Raw genomic sequence first — 27,292 nt, 5'->3', positions numbered from 1 at the left:
GAGAATTTAGGGACCACCAGAAAATCAGGAGTTTAAATTCTATCAGTGTCTCTCAATCTTTAAAATCTACATTCCCTTTTAATAAAAGATGGAAAGTAAAATATTCTTATGCATCACCATAAGAGGCTCCCATCTGCGAATTTCAGGTCACCAGCAGGTAAGGGCCTCCAATGATATCTGACTTTTGCTGGGTAACTTAGTATATGCCATCGTATGTTAAGTACTTTACATGCTTTGTTTCATTTAATCCTTACAGTGACCCTACGGAGTAGGTATCATTGTTATCCTCATTTCACAGATGAGAACCTTGAGGTTCAGAGGATTAAAATTATTTGCATAAGGTAAACCAGCTAGTTTTTGTGGAGGTGGTATTGAATCACTTGCCTTTAACTCCTGTGCTCTCTGACCTTGGAGCTGAGCAGCTTTTTCTTTTCCCACGGGGTTCCATTCACATCACCTGAGATCTAAATGGTCTAGGCTTACTAGAAAAATAAAAAAGATCTGCCAAACATTAATTCTTTAAAATCTGTCGTAAGAAAACTAGACAATTAAAATTTCAAAATATAAAATTACATTTTATATTTAAATTTATAGAATTTAATATTTAAATTTATAAAATTATATTTACTATTTACTATGTTTTACAAACTATACCCCTTGAAGACCTTGATACACCTTGCCAGGAACATGTTCTTCCTTGTTTCAGAGTGACTGATTTTTATTTTATTTTATTTTTTTTTTTGGTATGCTGGCCTCTCACTGTTGTGGCCTCTCCCCTTGTGGAGCACAGGCTCTGGACGCGCAGGCTCAGCGGCCATGGCTCACGGGCCTAGCTGCTCCGTGGCATGTGGGATCTTCCTGGACCGGGGCATGAACCCGTGTCCCCAGCATCGGCAGGTGGACTCTCAACCACTGCGCCACCAGGGAAGCCCCAGAATGACTGATTTTGAAATTAAAGAGGAAGTTATTTATATTGGCCATGTGGTAAAGAATTGCAATTATTATTTTAATCAGAACTTTTGACTAATAAAGTTTGAGGGATTTTTTTGTAAGCCTTACTACTTTTACTGTAGTTTCTCTTAGAATTATATGTGGTCTCTTACAATTTTAGTTTTAAAGCATTATTTTAAAAGTATCACCTTTATACAGAATATATCATGGAGCTTTATCAACAATAATTAAATATTGTTGCTCCATGATATATTCTGGAAAAGTGTCTTTAAAGATGAAATTGAGGCCAGTATTCATAACTGTGTGGCTCAGGCCATGTGAGAATTCACTCTGAGTTCATTGCTTAGCCAACAGTTGTGAGATTTCCTTGTCTGCCCTCTGTGGTACACAGCTTGGGACAGACTCTTAAAAGAGAGAGAAGCAGATCAAATAGCTAGTCTGAGGTACCAAGCTGTCTGAACTGCTGAGTTCCTTCCTTATTGGAGGGATAGAGCTCTGGCCTTCAGCCTGCTCTGGTGCCCTAATTTTCTGCTGATCTCCTGGCTGTTAGTTCCACTAAGGAACTTTAACATCCTCTCTTACTCTGCCTTTCACAATCCATGCCCCTTTGCTTATTGTTTGCATAAATGGCTTTTGATTCTACCAGTCTCAGTGCCCCATGTTTTCCTTGTTCTGCTGAAATTGGTAACTAAGTGTACCCTAGAAATCCTAGGAAGCTCTGGGTAATTTTTGATGTTCTGAGGAGACTGATTGTACTACACCTAGAACTTTGGCAGCATCCTGGGAGGATGAGGACCTGTATGAAAGTAGTGTCCTGAGAGTTCAAAAATGTCCTCACCAGGCAGGTGGCTGCATTGCAACTGGGCATATCTACGAAGTAGATTAATATATCCTCTAGGCAAACAGTCAAACAAAATCTCAGGAGAATTTTTGTAGTATCATCAGATTCAGTGGAACCAGAGGACAGGCCAAGTAACATTAGGAGGTACTTAAGTTGGCAGATCTGTATATAGAATGTTGCCTTACATTTGTCCCCTATTCAGATGTGGAGACAGTTGTCTGTGCTGCAGAGTTCCGACTTGGTGAATTCCTGGGACTGAGTCTACATGTCAGTGGTGAACAGGCAGGGTTTTCCTCCCCAGAGTTACCATTTTAATGCTCCTGAGTGCATCGCAGTTTTTATCTATATTTCCTAAATCATATTCTACAAAACAGAAATATTCTTCAAGATACTCCATGGAGAATAATGAATTTCATCATCCTAAAAATTAGGAAAATACTTCATATTTCATCCCCTTTTTGGAGAACCTCAATGCACTTTAGCATAATCAAGCTTCTGAGAAATCCTGCACTATGGAAACTTGTCTGATTTGTTTAGTTCACCATTTCCCAGTTTTTCCTAGCATCTTATTGATGTTTCTGTTTTACAGGACACAATTTGGGAACGTTAGCCTGCATTCACAAGCTAGTCCCGGGGTCTTGTAGTACTTGCTCCTGGATTTTGTTAGGCAATTAGGACAATTAGAGAAATAGGCTGGTCTTGTCTGATGGTTCAGAGTTGTTAATCTACAAAGCCAGGATGGAGCTTACTAGAATTATTATATGCACAGTAGCAGGTTGATCTCCTGTATGAACAAAGCCACTTCTGTTGGTTTTGATGTTCTGCTATGGCATTCTAGATGCTGAAAATATAAGAGGGCTGAGCTAAATGGTTTAAAGTGCTATATTTTTGTTTTAAAAAATCCATTATGAAATAACTTGTGGGTTTACTCCACTATTATGCACTTATTCTCCATATAACACTTTCAAATCTAATCTTAAAAATACCTTTGACTGGGACTTCCCTGGTGGTGCAGTGGTTGAGAATCCGCCTGCCAATGCAGAGGACACGGGTTTGAGCCCTGCTCCAGGAAGATCCCACATGCCACGAAGCAACTAAGCTCGTGTGCCCCAACTACTGAGCCTGCACTCTACAGCCCGAGAGCCACAACTACTGAGCTCGCATGCCACAACTACTAAAGCCTGAGCGCCTAGACTCCCTGCTCCACAAGGGAAGCCACCACAATGAGAAGCCTGTGCACCGCAACGAACAGTAGCCCCCACTCGCCACAACTAGAGAAAGCCCGCGTGCAGCAATGAAGACCCAACGCAGCCAAAAATAAAATATATAAAATTTTTTAAAAATACCTTTGACTAAGACCACATGCTAGAAAAATAGACAGTAAGTGTCATCTACAATCGGACCCCTCCTTTATATATATAAACAAAACGCTGTCCCACATTTGTGAATTGGCTTAGAAGATGATGGCACATATGTAATATAAAATACTATGCAGCCACTAAAATAAATGATAATTATGAAAATTATTTAGAAATATCTTAAAGTAAGTAAAAAAAAAAAACAAACCCGAATATAAAATGGTAAATATGCCATAATTACAACTAGTTAAAATATTCATGCATGTAGACAAGGGTTAGAAACTTATATGCAAAAATAAAAATAATCATCATATTAGTGTTGTAATTGTTGCTATTTTCTTATTTTATACCATTTAAAATATTGTATCTTAACAGTCATAATAAATCAAAACTCTTTATGATTTTATTAAACGTTCCATAAATAAGGGATAGACTGCAATATTTTTAGATGTCCATTTAGAGCTGGTTATAGTTGTACTCTAAAATGACTATATTTAAATCATATAGTAAAAGATTATTGAGATTTATTATGTTTTTGGTGTATAAAAATATATACTTTTACTCCCATTTCCCTAGGTCAGGACCTCCTCATCTCTGAACTTTTAAAATAACCTCCTTGTTGTTCCAGGTTTGCCTGATCCCCTCCTCTTCATCTTCCACTTTTATTGCTCACCCTCCTTCTAGCCCATCCTCCATTTTGCTGCCTTGGAAATCTTTCCAAAACACAGATCTGAGCTGGCATGGTCAGCTTAATATCCCTCAGCAGCTTCCCAGTGCCCGGAGCTCTCTCCATCCGAAATAGTGCCAGGATGTACCCCGTCCTTGCCTTGCTCACGCTGTTACTTCTCCTGGAGTATTCACCTACCTTCTATCTCAGTGTCCTGGCAAGTACCTAATCCATGTTAGGAATTTAGTATGTGGTCTGAATTAGTGAACAGGTGAATAAAACCACATTAGATTGAGTGTTTCTACTGTTATTTTTTAAACCTGTATATATGTTTATGATTGTAAAAGAATTGATTGAGATAATGTCTATTTCAGATGTAAAATGGAATCTGAAATAAAATCCTTACTCAATGAAGAGAACATTGGAAATGAATGTCTTTCTGACCTTATTAATTTCGGTAGGTTTTTTTTTTCTTTTTCTTTTTTTTGGTTCCACATTTAAAGGGGAGCTTTGTTTTGAAGATGAAAGTGGGCCACACACTTCATGTTCTTTTAATATTGCTGTTTGCTTTTTTCTAAAGGAATCCAAAAATAACCTGCCTCTAATGACCTGTTCTTGAAGAAACTTAAAATAATAATATGTTGCTTTGATTTAATTTTGTTTCACCATAGAAAAAGAGTTATCAGAACAATGGTGCACATATCTTAAAAATGTAATAAATCCTCTTCAGCAATTGAGAGCAGATCTAAAATACAGACAGCATCACATTTCACAGCATTCACACTCGCACAGTGAATCTAACTCTGTGAAAGTACTGGAAGAGGTCAGTATATTTCCTTTACTTTTAATAATGTAATATTTTATTTTTATCCCAATTAGAAGAGTTGGAGATAAGAAGCATGTACGTCTTATGTATATAAATAGAAGGTACAGCAAATTCTATCTACTCGGTATCTTAAACATATCCCTGAATCTGTCCAAACACGCTAATTTCTCACCTAGAATGTTTCAATGACCTCGTAACTGGCCTACCCGCTTTCATTCTTGTCCCTCCTTCCAGGGTATTCTGAAATCCTATCATAGGGGAGGGGATCAAGCTACCCCCCTGGTAAATCCCTTCAGGGCTCCTACCGGCCCACAATTCCTCCTGCGATAGGGGCGGGGCGGGTGCGCAGCCGTTAGCACTGACTGTTATCGAGAGATCATTAGCACAAAACCGTTAGCACGTGACCACGAGCGAGTGACCGTTAGCGCTGCTGTTGGAGGTCCCGCTCCGACACCAGTCAGCTTTACGGTGGTCCTCGCGGCAGAGAGTGTGGTGAGAGGTGGTCGCAGCCTTCTCCTCCGGACCCTCCTGGCCCATTGGCCTTGAGCCAGCAGTGAGCTGAGGGGCGCCCCGGGACAGCTGTCGTCTGCGGAGCTTCAGAGGCCCTGCCACGGCCGCCCACTGGCCGGGCCCAGGCCTTGAAGCAGCCACAAACCTCTCCTCCATTTCCACCTCTGAGACCTAATGGCGGCAGCGGTCTCCGTGGTCGCAGTCCGTGGGTCCTGGCCCTGTTTGGGCGACCTGAGGGCCGGCTGGGTCCTGGGCGTCTTGCTCCCTCAGTGATGTCGGTTGGGCAGGGTATGGGGACCCGGCCCTGAGGGCACTGCCCGCTGAGATCTGCCCCCTTAGCCGGGCGTGGGCACTGGCTGGAGGACCCCGACTGGCTGCTGGACCGACGTTCCTGGGTCTGGTACCTGGCTGCACAGGGATCCTCTCCTCTTAGCCTGGGCCTGGACCTTGGAGGGAGAAAGTTGAGCCTTGGGACCTTGCCCTTTCTTGTAGAACAGAGAATACCATTTTGTTTTGGTGGAGGTTTACAGGAACATCATGACCTGACCTCAAGAACAAAGGATCTGACACCAAGAAATTTGCAACAACTAACCACACCCCTCTCGCACCTTTCCTGTAACACGGGTTTGCTGAAAGCTTTCGGGGAGTTTGGGGTTTTTTAAGGCTCGAGCCACCCGTCTCCTGGCATGGCCCTGCGATAAACCTTTCTTTGCGCCAAACTCTGACATTTTGGTATTGTTTGGCCTCGTTGTACGTGGAGCACACGGTAACACTCCCTGTACGTCTCCCTATCCGCCTCCTTTAGTCTCACCTCCTACGTGACACCCTCTTTCCTACTAGACCTTGTCCCACCGATGCTGGCCTTCTTCCTATTCCTCACATAAGCCAGACTCCTACCTGTCTCGAGGCCTTTGCACTGGCTGTTTCTTCTACTCATGGCCCTTTCTGTCTTTTAGGTCTTAGCTTAAATGTCCTCTCCTCAGAGAGGCCTGTCCTGACCACCTGCATGAGAGAAGACCCAGTCACTCCCTATTACCTCAGCCAGTTTTTACCTCACTTACCTCCCCCTGATATTTTCTTACTTACTTTTTATGAGCTTAAGACTATCTTCCTTGACTAGAGCGTAAGTTCCATTATTTTAGTTGCCCTAGATGTAGGCTTTTAGGTGATTTTTCTTACTTTATTTGTCAGTTATTCTGTAGTATTGTCATATTGCTTTCATAAATAATAATTAAAAATAAACATTAAAAATCCATGCCTAACTCTGGATTAGAGGCAAGGATGCAAGGAAAGGAGGGGGTAATTAAAGTAGAGGCAATCTGGAAAGCTTTCTGCTTTATCACAAACAAAATCCAAATGTGAGTGCAGAGTGGCTATGACTGAGCCCATTTTTGGGTTATGTGTCTAGAAGCTCCTTTAAGGCTCCTTTGTCTGATGGGCACTGCTTGGCTATGGCATCTCTTGAACCCTCTTCCATGGGTCCTCAAAGGGACTTTCCCTTATCTAATTTGTCATCATTTAATGGCTTTTGAGAAAAATTCCTGTGACTTTAAATATAAATATTAGATAAATCAATAATTTGCATACCACTTGTTCTAAATGTCCTATAGGTTGACTTCATGAAGAAACAATTGAAAGCCACCTATGAAAGACTTAGACTAGAGCAACAGAAAATAGAAAATTATCTTTCAGACTGGAGTTTGAAAGTAAGTGCAATATAGGTAGTAATTTATCAATTTGTCATTTACATTAAATAAAATAATCATATAATTTTTTTCAGACACTTGATCATTCTTCAGAAGAAAGAAGTAACCTGCTTAGTGAAATGCCCGTGGAATTAGAAACTTTGGAATGTCCATACCCTGACTTGAAGTTTTCAATCCTCAATGAATTCTGTAACTTTACAGAGAAATATCGAAAGAAACTTCAAGATTTTGATATGCAGTTAGAAGATATATACAGGTAATAAAACTACTTGAATTATCTAGATTTTTGCCACCAAATTTTTACTTTTTTAGGGGTCACTATACTTCTTGTTTACTGTTTTCATAGACACTTTGTGATTGGAATACAGACTATCAATAAATGTTTAGATTTACTATTTGTTGAATAGAGAGGTTGTTTTTTTTTCTCCAAAGTAATTTCCTTGAAATAATGGTTTTAAAGATTTTTATAAGGTTGAAACTTGATGAAAATATCCCTCTTATTTATCTCTTTACTACACAGGTAAGAAATACTTTTCAAACATGAATTTTTGATAACTATGAATTTTTATTTCAAGATGTGAAGCTCTACTTCAATGGAAATTTACAAATCAGTACTAAAAATTGATTACAATGGAAAATATACCCATGGAATTATGTTACTTGTAATCTACTGTGATTTTGCCCTATAGTGAACACAAAGTATGTTTTATAAATTTTTTTTTTTAGAAAATGCACTTTTTAAAAATTGAAGTTAAAAAAAAAGTTGATTTACAATATTGTGTTATTTTCAGGTATACAGCAAAGTAACTCAGTTATATATATACATATTTTTTCAGATTATTTTCCATGATACGTTGTTACAAGATATTGAATATAGTTCTCTGTGCTGTACTGTAAATCCTTGTTGCTTATCTATTTTTTTTAACATCTTTATTGGAGTATAATTGCTTTACAATGGTGTGTTAATTTCTGCTTTACAACAAAGTGAATCAGTTATACATATACATATGTTCCCATATCTCTTCCCTCTTGCGTCTCTCTCCCTCCCACCCTCTATCCCACCCTTCTAGGTGGTCACAAACCACCTAGCTAATCTCCCTGTGCCATGCGGCTGCTTCCCACTAGCTATCCACCCTAAGTTTGGTAGTGTATATATGTCCATGCCACTCTCTCACTTCGTCACATCTTGCCTTTCCCCCTACCCGTATCCTCAAGTCCATGCTGTAGTAGGTCTGTGTTTTATTCCCATCCTACCCCTAGGCTCATCATGACTTTTTTTTTTTTCTTACATTCCATATATATGTGTTAGCATACAGTATTTGTTTTTCTCCTTCTGACTTACTTCACTCTGTATGACAGTCTCTAGGTCCATCCACCTCACTACAAATAACTCAATTTCATTTCTTTTTATGGTTGAGTAATATTCCATTATATATATGTGCCACATCTTCTTTATCCATTCATCTGTTGATGGACACTTAGGTTGCTTCCATGTCCTGGCTATTGTAAATAGAGCTGCATTGAACATTGGGGTGCATGTGTCTTTTTGAATTATGGTTTTCTCTGGGTATATGCCCAGTAGTGGGATTGCTGGGTCATATGGCAATTCTATTTTTAGTTTTTTAAGGAACCTCCATACTGTTCTCCATAGTGGCTGTATCAATTTACAGTCCCACCAGCAGTGCAAGAGGGTTCCCTTTTCTCCACACCCTCTCCAGCATTTACTGTTTGTAGATTTTTTGATGATGGCTATTCTGACTGATGTGAGATGATATCTCATTGTAGTTTTCATTTGCATTTCTCTAATGATTAATGATGTTGCGCATTCTTTCATGTGTTTGTTGGCAATCTGTATATCTTCTTTGGAGAAATGTCTATTTAGGTCTTCTGCCCATTTTTGGATTGGGTTGTTTTTTTTCTTATTGAGCTGCATGAGCTTCTTGTATATTTTAGAGATTAATCCTTTGTCAGTTGCTTCATTTGCAACTATTTTCTCCCATTCTGAGGGCTGTCTTTTGGTCTTCTTTATGGTATCCTTTGCTGTGCAAAAGCTTTTAAATTTCATTAGGTCCCATTTGTTTATTTTTGTTTTTATTTCCATTTCTCTAGGAGATGGGTCAAAAAGGATCTTGCTGTGATTTATGTCATAGAGTGTTCTGCCTATGTTTTCCTCTAAGAGTTTGATATTGTCTGGCCTTACATTTAGGTCTTTAACCCATTTTGAGTTTATTTTTGTGTGTGGTGTTAGGGAGTGTTCTAATTTCATACTTTTACATGTAGCTGTCCAGTTTTCCCAGCACCACTTATTGAAGAGGCTGTCTTTTCTCCATTGTATATTCTTGCCTCCTTTATCAAAGATAAGGTGACCATATGTGCATGGGTTGATCTCTGGGCTTTCTATCATGTTCCATTGATCTATATTTCTGCTTTTGTGCCAGTAGTCTGAAGTCAGGGAGCCTGATTCCTCCAGCTCCATTTTTCATTCTCAAGATTGCTTTGGCTATTCGGGGTATTTTGTGTTTCCATACAAATTGTGAAATTTTTTGTTCTAGTTCTGTAAAAAATGCCAGTGGTAGTTTTATGGGGATTGCATTGAATCTGTAGATTGCTTTAGGTAGTAGAGTCATTTTCACAATGTTGATTCTTCTAATCCAAGAACATGGTATATCTCTCCATCTATTTGTATCAACTTTAATTTCTTTCATCAGTGTCTTATAATTTTCTGCATACAGATCTTTTGTCTCCTTAGGTAGATTTATTCCTAGATATTTTATTCTTTTTGTTGCATTGGTAAATGGGAGTGTTTTCTTAATTTCACACTCAGATTTTTTCATCATTAGTGTATAAGAATGGCAGAGATTTCTGTGCATTAATTTTGTATCCTGCTACTTTACCAAATTCATTGATTAGCTCTAGTAGTTTTCTGGTAGTATCTTTAGGATGCTCTATGTATAGTATCATATCATCTGCAAACAGTGACAGTTTACTTCTTCTTTTTGAATTTGGATTCCTTTTATTTCTTTTTCTTCTCTGATTGCTGTGGCTAGCACTTCCAAAACAATGTTGAATAAGAGTGATGAGACTGGGCAACCTTGTCTCGTTCCTGATCTTCATGGAAATGGTTTCAGATTTTCACCATTGAGGATGATGTCGGCTGTGGGTTTGTCATATATGGCCTTTATTATGTTGAGGAAAGTTCCCTCTATGCTTACTTTCTGCAGGGTTTTTATCATAAATGGGTGTTGAATTTTGTCGAAAGCTTTTTCTGCATCTATTGAGATGATCATATGGTTTTTCTCCTTCAGTTTGTTGATATGGTGTATCACATTGATTGATTTGCATATATCGAAGAAACCTTGCATTCCTGGAATTAACCCCCCTTGATGATGGTGTATGATCCTTTTAATATGCTGTTGGATGCTGTTTGCTATTATTTTGTTGAGGATTTTTGCATCTATGTTCATCAGTGATATTGGCCTGTAGTTTTCTTTCTCTGTGACGTCTTTGTCTGGTTTTGGTATCAGGGTGATGGTGGCCTCATAGAATGAGTTTGGGAGTGTTCCTCCCTCTGCTATCTTTTGGAAGAGTTTCAGAAGGATAGCTGTTAGCTCTTCTCTAAATGTTTGATAGAATTCACCTGTGAAGCCATCTGGTCCTGGGCTTTTGTTTGTTGGAAGATTTTTAATCACAGTTTCAATTTCAGTGCTTGTGATTGGTCTGTTCATATTTTCTATTTCTTCCTGGTTCAGTCTTGGAAGGTTACACCTTTCTACAGATTTGTCCATTTCTTCCAGGTTGTCTATTTTATTGGCCTAGAGTTGCTTGTAGTAATCTCTCATAATCTTTTGTATTTCTGCAGTGTCAGTTGTTACTTCTCCTTTTTCATTTCTAATTCTATTGATTTGAGTCTTCTCCCTTATTTTCTTGATGAGTCTGGCTAATGGTTTATCAAATTTGTTTATCTTCTCAAAGAACCAGCTTTTAGTTTTATTGATCTTTGCTATCGTTTCTTTCATTTCTTTTTCATTTATTTCTGATCTGATGTTTATGATTTGTTTCCTTCTGCTAACTTCGGGGTTTTTTTGTTCTTCTTTCTCTAATTGCTTTAGGTGCAAGGTTAGGTTGTTTATTTGAGATGTTTCCTGTTTCTTAAGGTAGGATTGTATTGCTATAAACTTGCCTCTTAGAACTGCTTTTGCTGTGTCCCATAGGTTTTGTGTCATCATGTCTCCATTGTCATTTGCTTCTAGGTATTTTTTGATTTCCTCTTTGATTTCTTCAATGATCAATTTGTTATTAAGTCGTGTATTGTTTAGCCTCCATATGTTTGTATTTTTTACAGATCTTTTCCTGTAATTGATATCTAGTCTCATAGCATTGTAGTCGGAAAAGATACTTGATACGATTTCAATTTTCTTAAATTTGCCAAGGCTAGATTTGTGACCCAAGATATGATCTATCCTGGAGAATGTTTCATGAGCACTTGAGAAGAATGTATATTCTGTTGTTTTTGGATGGAATGTCCTATAAATATCAATTTAGTCCATCTTGTTTAATGTATCATTTAAAACATGTGTTTCCTTATTTTCATTATGGATGATCTGTCCATTGGTGAAAGTGGGGTGTTAAAGTCCCCTACTATGAATGTGTTACTGTTGAAATCCCCTTTCATGGCTGTTAGTATTTGCTTTATGTATTGAGGTGCTCCTATGTTGGGTGCCTAAATATTTACAATTGTTATATCTTCTTCTTGGATCAATCCCTTGATCATTATGTAGTGTCCTTTGTCTCTTGTAATAGTCTTTATCTTAAAGTTTATTTTGTCTAATATGAGAATTGCTACTCCAGCTTTCTTCTGATTTCCATTTGCATGGCATATAATTTTCCATCCCCTCACTTTTAGTCTGTATGTGTCCCTAGGTCTGAAGTGGGTCTGTTGTAGACAGCATATATATGGGTCTTGTTTTTGTATCCATTCATCCAGTCTGTGTCTTTTGGTGGGAGCATTTAATCCATTTACATTTAAGGTAATTATCTATATGCATGTTCCTATTACCATTTTCTTAATTGTTTTGGGTTTTCTCTTGTAGGTCTTTCCCTTCTCTTGTGTTTCTTGCCTAGAGAAGTTCCTTTAGCATGTGTTATAAAGCTTGTTTGGTGTTGCTGAACTCTCTCAGTTTTTGCTTGTCTGTAAAGATTTTAATTTCTCCATCAAATCTGAATGAGATCCTTGCTGGGTAGAGTAATATTGGTTGTAGGTTTTTCTCCTTCATCACTTTAAATATGTCCTGGCACTCCCTTCTGGCTTGCAGAGTTTCTGCTGAAAGATCACCTGTTAACCTTATGGGGATTCCCTTGTGTGTTATTTGTTGTTTTTCCCTTGCTGGTTTTAATATGTTTTCTTTGTATTTAATTGTTGATAGTTTGATTAATATGTGTCTTGGCATGTTTCTCCTTGGATTTATCCTGTATGGGACTCTCTGTGCTTCCTGGACTTGATTAACTATTTCCTTTCCCATATTAGGGAAGTTTTCAACTCTAATCTCTTCAAATATTTTCTCAGTTCCTTTCTTCTTCTCTTCTTCTTCTGGGACCCCTATATTTCAAATGTTGGTGCATTTAATGTTGTCCCAGAGGTCTCTGAGACTCTCCTCATTTCTTTTGATTCTTTTTTCTTTATTCTGCTCTGCAGTAGTTATTTCCACTATTTTATCTTCCAGGTCACTTATCTGTTCTTCTGCCTCAGTTATTCTGGTATTGGTCCCATCTAGAGTATTTTTCATTTCATTTATTGTGATGTTCATCATTGCTTGCTTCTTCTTTAATTCTTCTAGTTCCTTGTTAAATGTTTCTTGCATTTTCTGTATTCTATTTCCAAGATTTGGGATCATCTTTTCTATCATTATTCTGAATTCTTTTTCAGGTAGCCTGCCTATTTTCTCTTCATTTGTTAGGTCTGTTGGGTTTTTACCTTGCTCCTTCATCGGCTGTGTGTTTTTCTGTCTTTTCGTTTTGCTTATCTAACTGTGTTTGGAGTCTCCTTTTCGCAGGCTGCAGGTTCATAGTTCCTGTTGTTTTTGGTGTCTGTCCCCAGTGGCTAAGGTTGGTTCAGTGGGTTGAGTAGGTCTCCTGTGTTCTGGTGGATGAGGCTGGATCTTGTCTTTCTTTTGGGCAGGTCCACATTTGGTGGTGTGTACTGGGGTGTCTGTAGCCTTATTATGATTTTAGGCAGACTCTCTGCTAACGGATGGGGCTGTGTTCCTGTCTTGCTAGTTGTTTGGCATAGGGTGTCCAGCACTGTAGCTTGCTGGTCGTTGAGTGAAGGTGGGTCTTGGTGTTGAGATGGAGATCTCTGGGAGATTTTTGCCGTTTGATATTATGTGGAGCTGGGAGGTCTCTTGTGGACCGGTGTCCTGAAGTTGGTTCTCCCACCTCAGAGGCACAGCCCTGACACCTCTCTGGAGCACCAACAGTGTTTAATCCACATGACTCAGAATAAAAGGGAGAAAAGAAAGAAAGAAAGAAAAAGAAAGAAAGAAAGAGAGAGAGAAGGAGGGAGGGAGGGAGGAAGATGGAAAGAAAGAAGTTTAAATAAAGTAGGATAAAATAAAGTTATTAAAATAAAAAATAATTACTGAGAAGAAAAAAATTTTAAAGTAAAAAAACCAACAACAAGAGGATGGTCAGAACCCTAGGACAAATGGTGAAAGCAAAGCTATACAGACAAAATCTCACACAGAAGCATACACATGCATGCTCACAAAAGGAGAAAAAGGGGAAAAAATAATATATCTTGCTCCCAAAGTCCACCTCCTCAATTTGGGATGATTTGTTGTCTATTCAGGTATTCTACAGATGCAGTGTATATCAAGTTGATTGTGGAGCTTTAACCCGCTGCTTCTGAGGCTGCCTGGAGAGATTTCCCTTTCTCTTCTTTGTTCGCACAGCTCCTGGGGTTCAGCTTTGGATTTGGCCCCGACTCTGAGTATAGATCACCTGAGGGCATCTACTCTTCGCTCAGACTGGACGGGTTTAAAGGAGCAGCTCATTTGGGGGCTCTGGCTCACTCAGGCCGGGGGGAGGGAGGGGTACGGATGCGGGGCGAGCCTGCGGCGGCAGAGGCTGGCATGACATTGCACCGCCTGAGGCACGCTGTGCGTTCTCCCAGGGAAGTTGTCCCTGGATCCCGGGACCCTGGCAGTGGCGGGCTGCACAGGCTCCCGGGAGGGGCGGTGTGGATAGTGACCTGTGCTCGCACACAGGCTTCTTGGTGGAGGCAGCAGCGGCCTTAGCGTCTCATGCTTCTCTCTGGGGTCCGCGCTGATAGCCGCGGCTCGCGCCTGTTTCTGGAGCTCCTTTAAGCGGCGCGATTAATCCCCTCTCCTCACGCACCAGGAAACAAAGACGGAAGAAAATGTCTCTTGCCTCTTCGTAAGGTCCAAACTTTTTCCCGGACTCCCTCCCGGCTAGCCGTGGTGCACTAACCCCTTCAGGCTGTGTTCACGCCGCCAGTTCTCTCCCTGCGATCCGACAGAAGCCCGAGCTTCAGCTCCCGGCCCCCGCCCGCCCCGGCGGGTGAGCAGACAAGCCTTTCGGGCTGGTGAGTGCCCCTCGGCACCGATCCTCTGCGGGAATCACTCCACTTTGCCCTCCGCACCCTGTTGCTGCGCTCTCCTCCGTGGCTCTGAAGCTTCCCACCTCCGCCACCCGCAGTCTTCGCCCGTGAAGGGGCTTCCTAGTGTGTGGGAGCCTTTCCTCCTTCACAGCTCCCTCCCACTGGTGCAGGTCCCGTCCCTATTCTTTTGTCTCTGTTTATTCTTTTTTCTTTTGCCCTACCCAGGTACGTGGGGAGTTCCTTGCCTTTTGGAAGGTCTGAGGTCTTCTGCCAGCGTTCAGTGGGTGTTCTATAGGAGCAGTTCCACGTGTAGATGTATTTCTGATCTATCTGTGGGGAGGAAGGTGATCTCCGCATCTTACTCTTCAGCCATCTTCTCTCCGGCCTCATTGTTTATCTATTTTATGTGTAGTAGTTTATGTGAGTTAATCCCAAACTCCTAATTTTTCCCTCGCTGTCCCTCCCTTTCCCCTTTGGTAACCATAAGTTTGTTTTCTATGTCTGTGAATCTGTTTCTTTTTTGTATATAGATTCATTTGCATTATTTTTTAGATTCCACATATAAATGATAGTATATAATATTTGTCTTTCTCTGTCTGACTTAATTCACTTAGTATGGTATTCTCTAGGTCCCATCCTTGTTGCTGCAAATAGCAATAAGAAAATGCACTTTCGATTGTATCCTGAGAATGACAATCCTCTTCTGAATGAAAACTATAATGTTAAGTGACTTAAAATTCAGTGTCAGCAGGGCCATCTTCTCTAATGTAAATTCTATATTAAAATTCATTTAATGAACAAACCCAGAAAAGCCACCCTGGGTCAGATCAATAGCCTACTTTATATAGTGTTCTGTATATGAAGTTTCTGAGAAATGTTTTGTAGGAAAATATGCTTTTTATTATATTGACCTCAAAAATTTCCCCAAAGAATATATACCTGAGAAGAAAAGAAAACTATTGAAGGGACACATGTATAGTAAATTAGCAATAGAAGTAAAAGGCTCTTCCTTTGAAATGAAAGAAGATGAATGTGACAAGTATTAGTATTTCTTATATTTCTTATTTTCTTAAATTAATTAATTTATTTTATTTTTTGGCTGCATTGGGTCTTCATTGCTGCATGTGGAATTTCTCTAGTTGTGGCGATTGGTGGCTACTCTTTGTTGCGGTGCGCAGGCTTCTCATTGTGGTGGCTTCTCTTGTTGCGGCTCTAGGTGCATGGACTTCAGTAGTTGTGGCATGTGTGCTCAGTAGTTGTGACTCGCGGGCTCTAGAGCGCAGGCTCAGTAGTTGTGACTCGTGGGCTCTAGAGTGTAGGCTCAGTAGTTGTGGCTCATGGGCTGTAGAGCACAGTCTCAGTAGTTGTGGTGCACAGTCTTAGTTGCTCCACGAAATGTGGGATCTTCCCGGACCAGGGATTGAACCTGTGTCCCCTGCATTGGCAGGTGATTCTTAACCACTGCACCACCAGGGAAGTCCCTAAGTGGGCTGTTTTGAATAAATAGAGGTGGTGGGCATCAGAAGTCTGTGGCTGGTGAGGAGTAAGGCATGTAAATGCACAGTTCTAACTAGCACAGTGAATTATATATTCAGTTGTAATATTTACTGGACTCTCATTTGCCAGTATCTGCCATTATTTTGATAAAGCCATTTCCCCTTTTGGTTCTAGTTATTAGGCCTTGTGAGAATTCACATAGATTGTATACATATATGTGTGCACCTGCACAAGTGAGTGTGTGCATATTTTATACAGGTGCCTACTGCTACAACATAAGAAGGCTGAAAGATCTAGGGGACATTTTTTAATTATGAGAAATTTTCATTGGGTTAAAGGCAGTGGGCATCATGGTTAATCCCCAATATTTATTTTAATTCCTCCTATTTTGTAGCAGCTTGCCAGTTTGGGTTGGAATGACTCCAACCCCAGATCCAAAGGTTGACCCTGATTGGGAGTGTGCACCAGTCATAACTTCATTCCCCCTGGTCACAACAATTAGCTCAGGGTGGTCCAAATCTAGGCAAAGCTCAGAACTTTCGTTAGATACTTGTGAGGAGTAGTGCATTTTCTTCCCTGTGGATCTACCAGGAAAGTACATGGCTGTGGTTGCTGCTGGCAGCCATCTTGTGAATGAAGGACAACAGCACACAAGGAGAGGAGAGGGCCCAGACAGTCGTGGGGAAACTGGTCTGGTACCCTGTTTGAACTGCATGGGAAGCCAACCTCACTGCTGAATTTTCAAGGGCAATTAGTCCATATTAATGTCTTAAACCAGTTTGAGTATAAAATTCCTAATTTTATATAATAGTTGATTTGATTTCAAAATATCCATGACTCATGAAATTAATCTGTCAATTTAGTACAATTGCAATTGAAGAATTGTTCAACATTATTCCAAAATTTATTAGGAAGATTAAGCTTGTAAAATCACCCAAAGCGAAGAATAACTTCTTTAAAATGAAGAATAACTAAGGTGGGGGAGTGGTAAAACTTGCACAGCCAAATATAAATATATATTTTAATATCAAAATAAATTAGGAAGTTCATATGTCTGTAGCAGATCAATGGAACAAAATAGAAATACAGAAAACAGAAAATATCTATAATAATTTAATTTATTTTAAAGGTAAAATTTTTATACTGTGAGGGATTATTTATATGACAGCACCAAATAACGGAATTAGAAAGTTAGGTTAGATCTCTTATTCCATATGACTCAATAAACTCCAGGTGCATTAAAATGGGAAGAAGAAAATAATCATAAAAGAATTCGATAAAAATAAAAACAAGTATTAAATAATCTTGGAGTGGAGAAGGCCTGTTAAAAACATGTTACCTGCAGTGAAAATCATAAAGAAAAAAATTAAATAAATGCAATGACATAAACATTTAATAAAATATAATGGGATGTTTCCTCAGGCAAGTATTAAATCTTTAAAGAATCAAAGGGACTTCCAGTTTTCTGTCCAGCAAGTAAGGAGCTTAGAATTTGCCACTTTGCTCTAATGAGGAGTAGAAAGTTGAACAAACTGGAAAATCAACAACTCTTCTTAACTATGTCAGAGTAATTAGGTCACAGGGCAAACCACTGTCCCCAGAGCTGGAGACACAGGTGATACAGAGAATCACAAATTACCTGAGAAGAAAATTGTTTAGCAGAAACCTTCACAGGAACCAATGTTGGGGTAGGAACACCTGGACTGTAGTTGATGAATTGCTTGAAGCTGAGTTGTGGACAACTTTGAGAGTTAAAACCTCTAGGGGGCCTTAGTTAAGGGGGGTGTCAGCACACTTTTGTGAGTTTTACCTCAAGAAGTTCTACCAGGTACCCACAGTGAATATCTGAGAAAAATCCCCTCATGCCTCTGACGGGGGAGGGGAAAATGAACAGTTTGGAAATACTCCAGAGCATTCTGTTCTTAACAAAGGCTGCCCTCAGGAGAAACTATCTTATTGGAGCCTAAACTGCTACAGTATTATCAGAACCTAACCTACCTGGGGGCGGGAAAATACACAAATCCAGCAACTAGCCTTCCATGTGGGGGATGGAAATACCCAACTCCAGCCATCCTGTCCCACCAAAGGGAGGGAAAACTGAGAAGGATTGGTAAAGTTCATAGTCCCCAGCTTTTCAACTGTGCTGAGGGTCAGTGCCCCTAACCCTCCCCTCCCTACCCTTCTTCTATGTTGTCAAAAGGTCAACTGTATACTTGAATATACAGTGATTTATTTTTAGCTATTCATTGTAGTAGCTAAAGACTGAGGAAACAATCTAATGTCAATAGGAGCTAGTTTTGTAGATTATTGTACAACCATACAATGTATTATTTTCCATATTAAAAAAAATGTAGGGAATTCCCTGGTGGTGCAGTGGTTAGGGCTCCACACTTTCACTGCTGGGGACCTGGGTTCAGTCCCTGGTCAGGAAAATAAGATCGTGCAAGCCACGCAGTGTGGCCAAAACAAACAAACAAACAAAAAAAGTAAATACTTAGTATTCACTGATATGGAACACTTTCCAAGGGTCAGGGTTAAGGTGTGATATAAGGTTAATAAGCAAGCCTTATATACAATGTATAGTACACATTGTGTAAAACAGGAAAAAGTAAAACACATACACACATACAGATATATATTTGCTTTTATATGTCTGAAAAAATATGCAAAAATTGATAACATTTGTTGCCTTTGGCAATGGGAGCTAGATGCTTGGGTCGGGGGGAATGTGAGGGAGAATTTTTATTGTAACGCCCCCGCTTTATTATACCTTTTGAATTTTGAAGCCTGTGAATATACTGTCTATTCTAAAAACAAGGAATTTTTTAAGGAAAAAAATAATACGGGTAAAAAACGAATGACAAATAGGAAACGTTGGCAAATATCAGGCACAAAAAATTAAAATCTCTAACATATAAAAACACTTTGCAAAATTAATTGATTGTTGAACAGCCAGAAGAAAAAAGGGACAAAAGAGAGGAAGAAGTGACTTATCATTCATATTTTCCACAAATATTTGTTGAGCAATTACTGGCATAAAAAAGACAAAAACCCTGTACTCATGAGGCAGGTTGGAATCACACAACAAATATAAACACCGTAGGTAAGTAAATTATCCATGGTAGTATATTAGAAGGTGATAAGTGCTATGGAACAATAGAGATTAGAGGGAAAGAGAAGTTGCTGGGATTGTCGGGGAGGGGACAGACTGCACTGCTTTTTTAATTCTTTTTGCATGTGGACCATTTTTAAAGTCCTTATTGAATTTGTTACAATACCGCTTCTGTTTTATGTTTTGGTTTTTTGGCCACCGGGCTTGTGGGATCTTAGCTCCCCGACCAGGGATGGAACCCACACCCCCCGCATTGGAAGGCAAAGTCTTAACCACTGGACCGCCAGGGAAGTCCCAACAGGTTGCAAATTTGAAATAGAAGTTTGGGGATAGTCCTGGTTGAGGAAGCGACATTGAAGGAAAGTCATGAAGCAGGTGAGAGGGCTAGCCATGCAGAAATTTGTAGTATGAGTGTTCTGGCCAGTGTTTACTGAGGTGGGCATGTTTCTGGCAAGAGGCTTGTGTGGCAGGAATAGAGTGATAGACAGGGAGAGGAGTAGAAGGTATGGTCAAAGAAGTAAGGGTGAGGGTGGGACATTTAGAGCCTGGTAGCCGTTTATAAAACTTCTAATTTTACTCTGAGTGATATGGGAAGCTACTGTAAGCAGAAGTGTGAGGAAGTGTGCTAACTAGACCTAACATGTTTTAGCAGAATCACTTTGGCAGTTATTGTATTTAAAATGGAGGAAAGGAGGGCCAAGAAAAGACTGAACCCTTAGAAAGTTATTAAACCCAGGTGGGATATAAGGGTGGCCTGCATCAGGAAGTGGAGATGGTGTGAAATAGTCAGCTTCTGGACACATTTTAAAGGTAGAGCCAACAGCATCTGCTGACAGACTTAAAATAAGGTATGTGAGAAAAAGAAAGCAACAGAATAGTCCAGAATTTTGTGGTTGAGCAACTGGAAGGATGAAGTTACCATCAACTGAGTTGGGGAAGATTGTAAGCAAAGCAGAGGGGGAAATCAGGCATTCAGGTTTCGACATGTTGAGTTTGATGCTATCAGATGTCCAAGTACAGACTTTATGAAGGCAGTTAGTTATATGTGAGTCACCAGCATGAAATTGGATGTGATCACCAAAAGAGTGTGAAGGGACAAAGGAGAGGATCAAAGACTAGTTCCTTGTGAAACTGCACAACTCAGATCGGATTTGCACACAGCCAGAACTCTGACTGGAACATGAACACTTGGGCTGAGACTTTCAGTCAGCCAAAACTCGGATTGGGACATGGATCCATGGGCTGGGACTCAAACCCACGGTCTTTCAATCGAGATTGAAAGTCTCAGGACTTAATGAAACTCAGGTTCTTTATGTCTCAGTGTAGGAGGAATTCAGGAAGAGGCAAAGTGATAGGTAAGAAGTGAATTTATTTAGAGAGCTACACATTCCATAGACAGAATGCTGTCAGTCTCAGAAGGTGAGAGCAGCCCCAGAATATGGGGTGGTAAGTTTTTACAGGCTGGGTAATTTCATAGGCTAATAAGTGGGAGGACTATTCCAACTATTTGGGGGAAGGGACAGGGATTTCCAGGAATTGGGCCACCACCCACTTTATGGCCTTTTATGATCAGCCTCAGAGCTGTCATCATCCCTGTAGGTGTGTCATTTAGCATATGCCAGTGCATTACAATGTGTGTATAATGAGGCTCAAGGTCTACCGGGAGTCCAATCTTTCAACATCTTGGACCTAGTTGGTTCTAACCAGTTTATGTCATATCCTCAAAGGCTATGTCATTCTTTTAAAGGTTGTGCCCTGCCCCTTTTCCTCCTGTTTCACTTGGGTCTGCTGGCATTACATTGTCAGCAAGAAGAAGGGTAACCAACAAAGGACACTGAGGGAAGGTCTGTGAGGTACAAAGAAAACCAAGAGTGTGCTGTCCCAGAAGGCAAGTGAAGAGGGAGTGGGCAGCACTGTGAGGAGGAGGGGCGATCCACTGGGTAAATGTTGCTAGGTCAAATGAAATAGGACTGGTGGTTGACAGCTGGCTCCACATGGAGGTCTTTGGTGACCATTTTCATTGAAGAAGTGGGAACAAATGCCCAACTGGGTTGGGTTCAAGTGAATGAGAGGAAACAATTGAAGGCAATGAACATAGATAACTCTTTTGTGAAGTTATTTTGCAAAGGAGAGCAAGAAAATAAGGCCAGACTTTTATGTTGTTGTTGTTTTGTCTTTTGTTTTGCTTAAAATGGGACAAATATTAGTATGTTTGATGCTGATGAGAATAATCCAGTAACAAGGTTTAGTGCACAAGTGGAGGAATAAGCACGAATGGTCCATCTACTACAGTAACGGGTGGGGATGCAGGATTCTATGGTCAGATGCTGGGAGGTGAATTGATATCCTTGTGGCAGTCCATGGAACTCTGGATGGTAATTCTAAATACAAATGACAGAGAAATTTATGAAAAATTCTCTACTCATCAAAGCAATGAAAAATTTTAAAATACTCAGATTTTTACCTATAAAATGGTAAAACACAAAGGAAGTTTTTAAGAATCTTTCTTATTTATTTATTTATTTATTTATTTTTGGCTGTGTTGGGTCTTCGTTGCTGTGCGTGGGCTTTCTTTACTTGCGGTGAGCGGGGATGTGTGGGCTTCTCTTGTTGTGGAGCATGGGCTCTAGTCGTGCAGGCTTCAGTAGTTGTGGCTTGTGGGCTCTAGAGCACAGGCTCAGTAGTTGTGGTGCACGGGCTTAGTTGCTCCACGGCATGTGGGATCTTCCCAGGCCAGGGCTTGAACCCGTGTCCTTTGCATTGGCAGGCTGATTCTTAACCACTGCGCCACCAGGGAAACCCAAAACACAAAAGAAATTTACCCAAGTTTAAAAATATGGAAGAAATGGGCATTTTCATACATGACTAGTGAATAAACACTTTTGGAAGACAATCTGGCAATATGTCATCAAATATCTTTATAAGTGTAATTTCTCTTTGTCTCTTTAGAAATAATCTTAAAGGAAATAATCATAGAAGTGAAATAAATAGTTGGCTTCGAGGGTGTTCAATATTGTTTTTCTTTCTTAAGTGATAGCAAAATCTTCAAAATGACTAAATAGCCAACAAATAGCTTCATCAATTATGATATATCCACACAATGGAATACCACAGTCATTAATAATTATATTAAAGAATTTTAACGACACAAGTAGTTGCAATAATTTGCTGTGCAATTAAAACTCAGGCTACAAAATAGCTTGCATAACATGGGTTGTCTTTTTTTTTCCCTTTCCCTCTGAAAGTGTTACATCCATTTAGCCACAGAAAAAAAAGACTGAGAGGTTATCCACCCAAATAAACAGTAACAATAGCTGTCCCCAGGTAGTAACATTATAAATAATTTTGGCATACATACTGTTTCTATTTTATAAAGCAAAAATACAGATTTTAAAAAATCTAAGATAAAGAGGGAAGACGGAACCATTGATATTTATTGAGTGCCTATTATATGACATGACAAGTACATGTAATTTTAATCCTCAATACACCCCATTCCAAAAGCTCTATTTTACAGATTTGTTTTACAGCTGCAGCTGTAGATGAGCAATTTTCCCAAAGTTTCTGAACTAGTAGATAGCTGAGCAGGAATGAGTTTCTTCTGCTCATCTGAATAGAAAGCTTCTCCCTCGCACCACACTACTTCAAGCATGTATACGCACCAGGATGTTGGTAAATTGGGTTGACTGCTAGAGCAGTGCTATTTAATAGAAGTAGGATGTGAGCCACATTCATAATTTAAAATTTTTATGTAGCCATATTAAAATATTTTAAAAGATAAAATGTATTATGGTAGTATATTTTAACTTAATAGTGCCAGATATAATTTCAATGTAAATCAGTATTTAATTATTAATGAGATATATTATTCTTTTTTCATACAAAGTCTTTGAAATCTGGTTTGCACTTCACACCACAGCACACCTGAATTGGGACTGGCCACATTTCAAGTGCCAAATAGCCACTTGTGTCTAGTGGCTTCTATCTTGAACAACAGAGCTTTAACAGATATTGTCTTTTACTAAAACATTTTTTTAAGAATTGGCTGCAGTTGAACCTGTTTATTTATTCAGTATGTTTGTGAAGCTATTTAGATTCTATTTGGGCTGTATTTCATTAGTAACATGAAGACAGTTTAATTGCTTGTTTTAGACTCAGATGAGATTGTGGCTTTAATTTTCTAACATTTGGATGATTAATCATACGGATGAGACATAATTGATGCTCCATTCAGCTATATCAGATCTGAAGCCAATATGTGGCAAAAGCTATAGAATAACAAGTAATTTCTACTTTATTGTTTGATAGGTTATTAAATTTTATAGTGTTGATTCATAATCATTATTCTAATTATAATTATATAATATTCTAATAATAATTATGAGATCTAAATCTTGAATGCTGTTGAAAATCCACAATGATTTTTTTTTGAATTTTATTTTATTTTTTTTTAATACAACAGGTTCTTATTAGTTATCCATTGTATACATATTAGTGTATATATGTCAATCCCAATCTCCCAATTCATCACACCACCACCCCCCTGCTGCCACTTTCCCCACTTGGTGTCCATACATTTGTTCTCTACATCTGTGTCTCAATTTCTGCCCTGCAAACCAGTTCATCTGTACCATTTTTCTAGGTTCCACATATATGCATTAATATACAATGTTTGTTTTCCTCTTTCTGACTTACTTCACTCTGTATGACCATCTCTAGATTCATCCACATCTCTGCAAATGACTCAATTTCATTCCTTTTTATAGCTGAGTAATATTCCATTGTATATATGTACCACATCTTCTTTATCCATTCATCTGCCGATGGGCATTTAGGTTGCTTCCATGACCGGGCAATTGTAAATAGTGCTGCAATGAACATTGGGGTGCATGTGTCTTTTTGAATTAGGGTTTTCTCTGGGTATATGCCCAGTAGTGGGATTGCTGGGTCATATGGTAATTCTATTTTTAGTTTTTTAAGGAACCTCCATACTGTTCTCCATAGTGGCTGTATCAATTTACATTCCCACTGGCAGTGCAAGAGGGTTCCCTTCCACACCCTCTCCAGCATTTGTTGTTTGTAGATTTTCTGATGATGCCCATTCTAACTGGTGTGAGGTGATACCTCATTGTAGTTTTGATTTGCATTTCTCTAATAATTAGTGATGTTGAGCAGCTTTTTGTGTGCCTCTTGGCCATTTGTATATCTTCTTTGGAGAAATATCTACTTAGGTCTTCTGCCCCTTTTTTGATTGGGTTGTTTGTTTTTTTAATATTGAGCTGCATGAACTGTTTATATATTTTGGAGATTAATTCTTTGTCCATTGATTCATTTGCAAATATTTTCTCCCATTCTGAGGGCTGTCTTTTTGTTTTGTTTGTAGTTTCCTTTGCTATGCAAAAGCTTTTAAGTTTCTTTAGGTCCCATTTGTTTATTTTTGTTTTTATTTCCATTACTCTAGGAGATGGGTCAAAAAGGATCTTGCTGTGATTTATGTCATAGAGTGTTCTGCCTATGTTTTCCTCTAAGAGTTTTATAGTGTCCGGTCTTACATTTAGCTCTCGAATCCATTTTGAGTTTATTTTTGTGTATGGTGTTAGGGAGTGTTCTAATTTCATTCTTTTACACGTAGCTGTCCAGTTTTCCCAACACCACTTATTGAAGAGACTGTCTTTTCTCCATTGTATATCCTTGCCTCCTTTGTCATAGATTACTTGACCATAGGTGTGTGGGTTTACCTCTGGGCTTTCTGACCTGTTCCATTGATCTATATTTCTGTTTTTTTGCCAGTACCATATTGTCTTGATTACTGTAGCTTTGTAGTATAGTCTAAAGTCAGGGAGTCTGATTCCTCCAGCTCCGTTTTATTCCCTCAAGACTGCTTTGGCTATTCGGGGTCTTTTGTGTCTCCATGCAAATTTTAAGATTTTTTTGTTCTAGTTCTGTAAAAAATGCCACTGGTATTTTGATAGGGATTGCACTGAATCTGTAGACTGCTTAGGGTAGTATACTCATTTTCATAATACTGAGTCTTCCGATACAAGAACATGGTATATCTCTCCATCTGTTGGTATCATCTTTAATTTCTTTCATCAGTGTCTTATAGTTTTCTGCATACAGGTCTTTTTTCTCCCTAGGTAGGTTTATTAGGTATTTTACTCTTTTTGTTGCAGTGGTAAATGGGAGTGTTTCCTTAATTCCTCTTTCAGATTTTTCATCATTAGTGTATAGGAATGCAAGAGATTTCTGTACATTAATTTTGTATCCTGCAACTTTACCAAATTCATTGATTAGCTCTAGTAGTTTTCTGGTGACATCTTTAGGATTCTCTATGTATAGTATCATGTCATCTGCAAACAGTGACAGTTTTACTTCTTCTTTTCCAATTGGTATTCCTTTTATTTATTTTTCTTCTTTGATTGCCATGGCTAGGACTTGCAAAACTATGTTGAATAATAGTGGTGAGAGTGGATATCCTTGTCTTGTTCCTGATCTTAGAGGAAATGCTTTCAGTTTTTCACCATTGAGAATGATGTTTGCTGTAGGGTTTGTCATATATGGCCTTTATTATGTTGAGGTAGGTTCCCTCTATGCCCACTTTCTGGAGAGTTTTTATCATAAATTGGTGTTGAATTTTGTCAAAAGCTTTTTCTGCATCTACTGAGATGATCATATGTTTTTTATCCCTCAATTTGTTAATATGGTGTATCACATTGATTGATTGGCATATATTGAAGAATGCTTGTATCCCTGGGATAAATTCCACTAGATTATGGTGTATGATCCTTTTAATGTGTTGTTGGATTCTGTTTGCTAGTATTTTGTTCAGGATTTTTGTATCTATATTCATCAGTGATACTGGTCTGTAATTTTCTTTTTTTGTAGTATCTTTGTCTGGTTTTGGTATCAGGATGATGATTGCCTCATAGAATGAGTTTGGGAGTGTTCCTTCCTCTGCAATGTTTTGGAAAAATTTGATGAGGATGGCTGTTAACTCTTCTCTAAATGTTTGATAGAATTCACAAGTAATTTCATTACTTGTGATTGGTCTGTTCATATTTTCTGTTTCTTCTTTCTTCAGTCTTGGAAGGTTACACCTTTCTAATCATTTGTCCATTTCTTCCAAGTTGTCCATTTTATTGGCATAGCGTTGCGTATAGTAGTCTCTTAGAATGCTTTGTATTTCTGTGGTGGCTGTTTTAACTTCTCCTTTTTCATGTCTAATTTTATTGATTTGAGTCCTCTCTCTCTTTTTCTTGATGAGTCTGGCTAATGGTTTATCAATTTTGTTTACTTCTCAAAGAACCAGCTTTTAGTTTTATTGATCTTTGCTGTTGTTTCCTTTGTTTCTATTTCATTTATTTCTGCTCTGGTCTTTATGATGTCTTTCCTTCTGTTAACGTTGCGTTTTGTTTGTTCTTCTTTCTCTAGTTCCTTTAGGTGTAAGGTTACATTATTTATTTGAGATTTTTCTTGTTTCTTGAGGTAGGCTTGTATTGCTATAAAATTCTCTCTTAGAACTGCTTTTGCTGCATCCCATAGGTATTGGATTGTCATGTTTTCATTGTTATTTGTCTGTAGGTATTTTTTGATTTCCTCTTTGATTTCTTCAGTGATCTCTTGGTTATTTAGTAATGTATTGTTTAGCCTCCATGTGTTTGTTTTTTTTTACGTTTTTTTCCCTGTAATTCACTTCTAATCTCATAGTGTTATGGTCAGAAAAGTTGCTTGATATGATTTCAGTTTTCTGAAGTTTACTGAGGCTTGATTTGTGACCCAGGATGTGATCTATCCTGGAGAATGTTCCGTGCACACTTGAGAAGAAAGTGTAATCTGCTGTTTTTGGATGGAATGTCCTATAAATATCAATTAAATCTCTCTGGTCTATTGTGTCATTTAAAGCTTCTGTTTCCTTATTTATTTTCATTTTGGATGATATGTCCATTGGTGTAAGTGAGATGTTAAAGTCCCCCACTATTATTGTGTTACTGTTGATTTCCTCTTTTATAGCTGTTAGCATTTGCCTTATTTATTGAGGTGCTCCTATGTCGGGTGCATATATATTTATAATTTTTATATCTATCTTCTTCTTGGATTGATCCCTTGATCATTATGTAGTGTCTGTCCTTGTTTCTTGTAACATTCTTTATTTTAGAGTCTATTTTTTCTGGTATGAGTATTGCTACTCCAGCTTTCTTTTGATATCCAT

At 38.8% G+C, this 27,292-nt stretch overlaps 1 protein-coding gene across 9 annotated transcripts in view; it reads left to right on the top strand.

Moving 5' to 3' along the window:
• CCDC148 (coiled-coil domain containing 148) overlaps positions 1-27,292 on the top strand; it is a 427,998-nt gene that overhangs the window by 105,701 nt on the left and 295,005 nt on the right. For all 9 annotated transcript variants that reach the window (XM_067026094.1, XM_067026092.1, XM_067026091.1 and 6 more), the window contains exons 5-8: positions 4,192-4,274; positions 4,489-4,640; positions 6,764-6,859; positions 6,934-7,115. In XM_067026094.1, the coding sequence (XP_066882195.1) occupies positions 4,192-4,274; positions 4,489-4,640; positions 6,764-6,859; positions 6,934-7,115 (513 nt within the window). The remainder of the gene's footprint in view (positions 1-4,191; positions 4,275-4,488; positions 4,641-6,763; positions 6,860-6,933; positions 7,116-27,292) is intronic.

The sequence above is a fragment of the Kogia breviceps genome, chromosome 2, assembly GCF_026419965.1.
Source record: "Kogia breviceps isolate mKogBre1 chromosome 2, mKogBre1 haplotype 1, whole genome shotgun sequence".
NCBI lineage: Eukaryota > Metazoa > Chordata > Mammalia > Artiodactyla > Physeteridae > Kogia > Kogia breviceps.
This window is presented reverse-complemented; position numbering and strand designations above follow the sequence as displayed.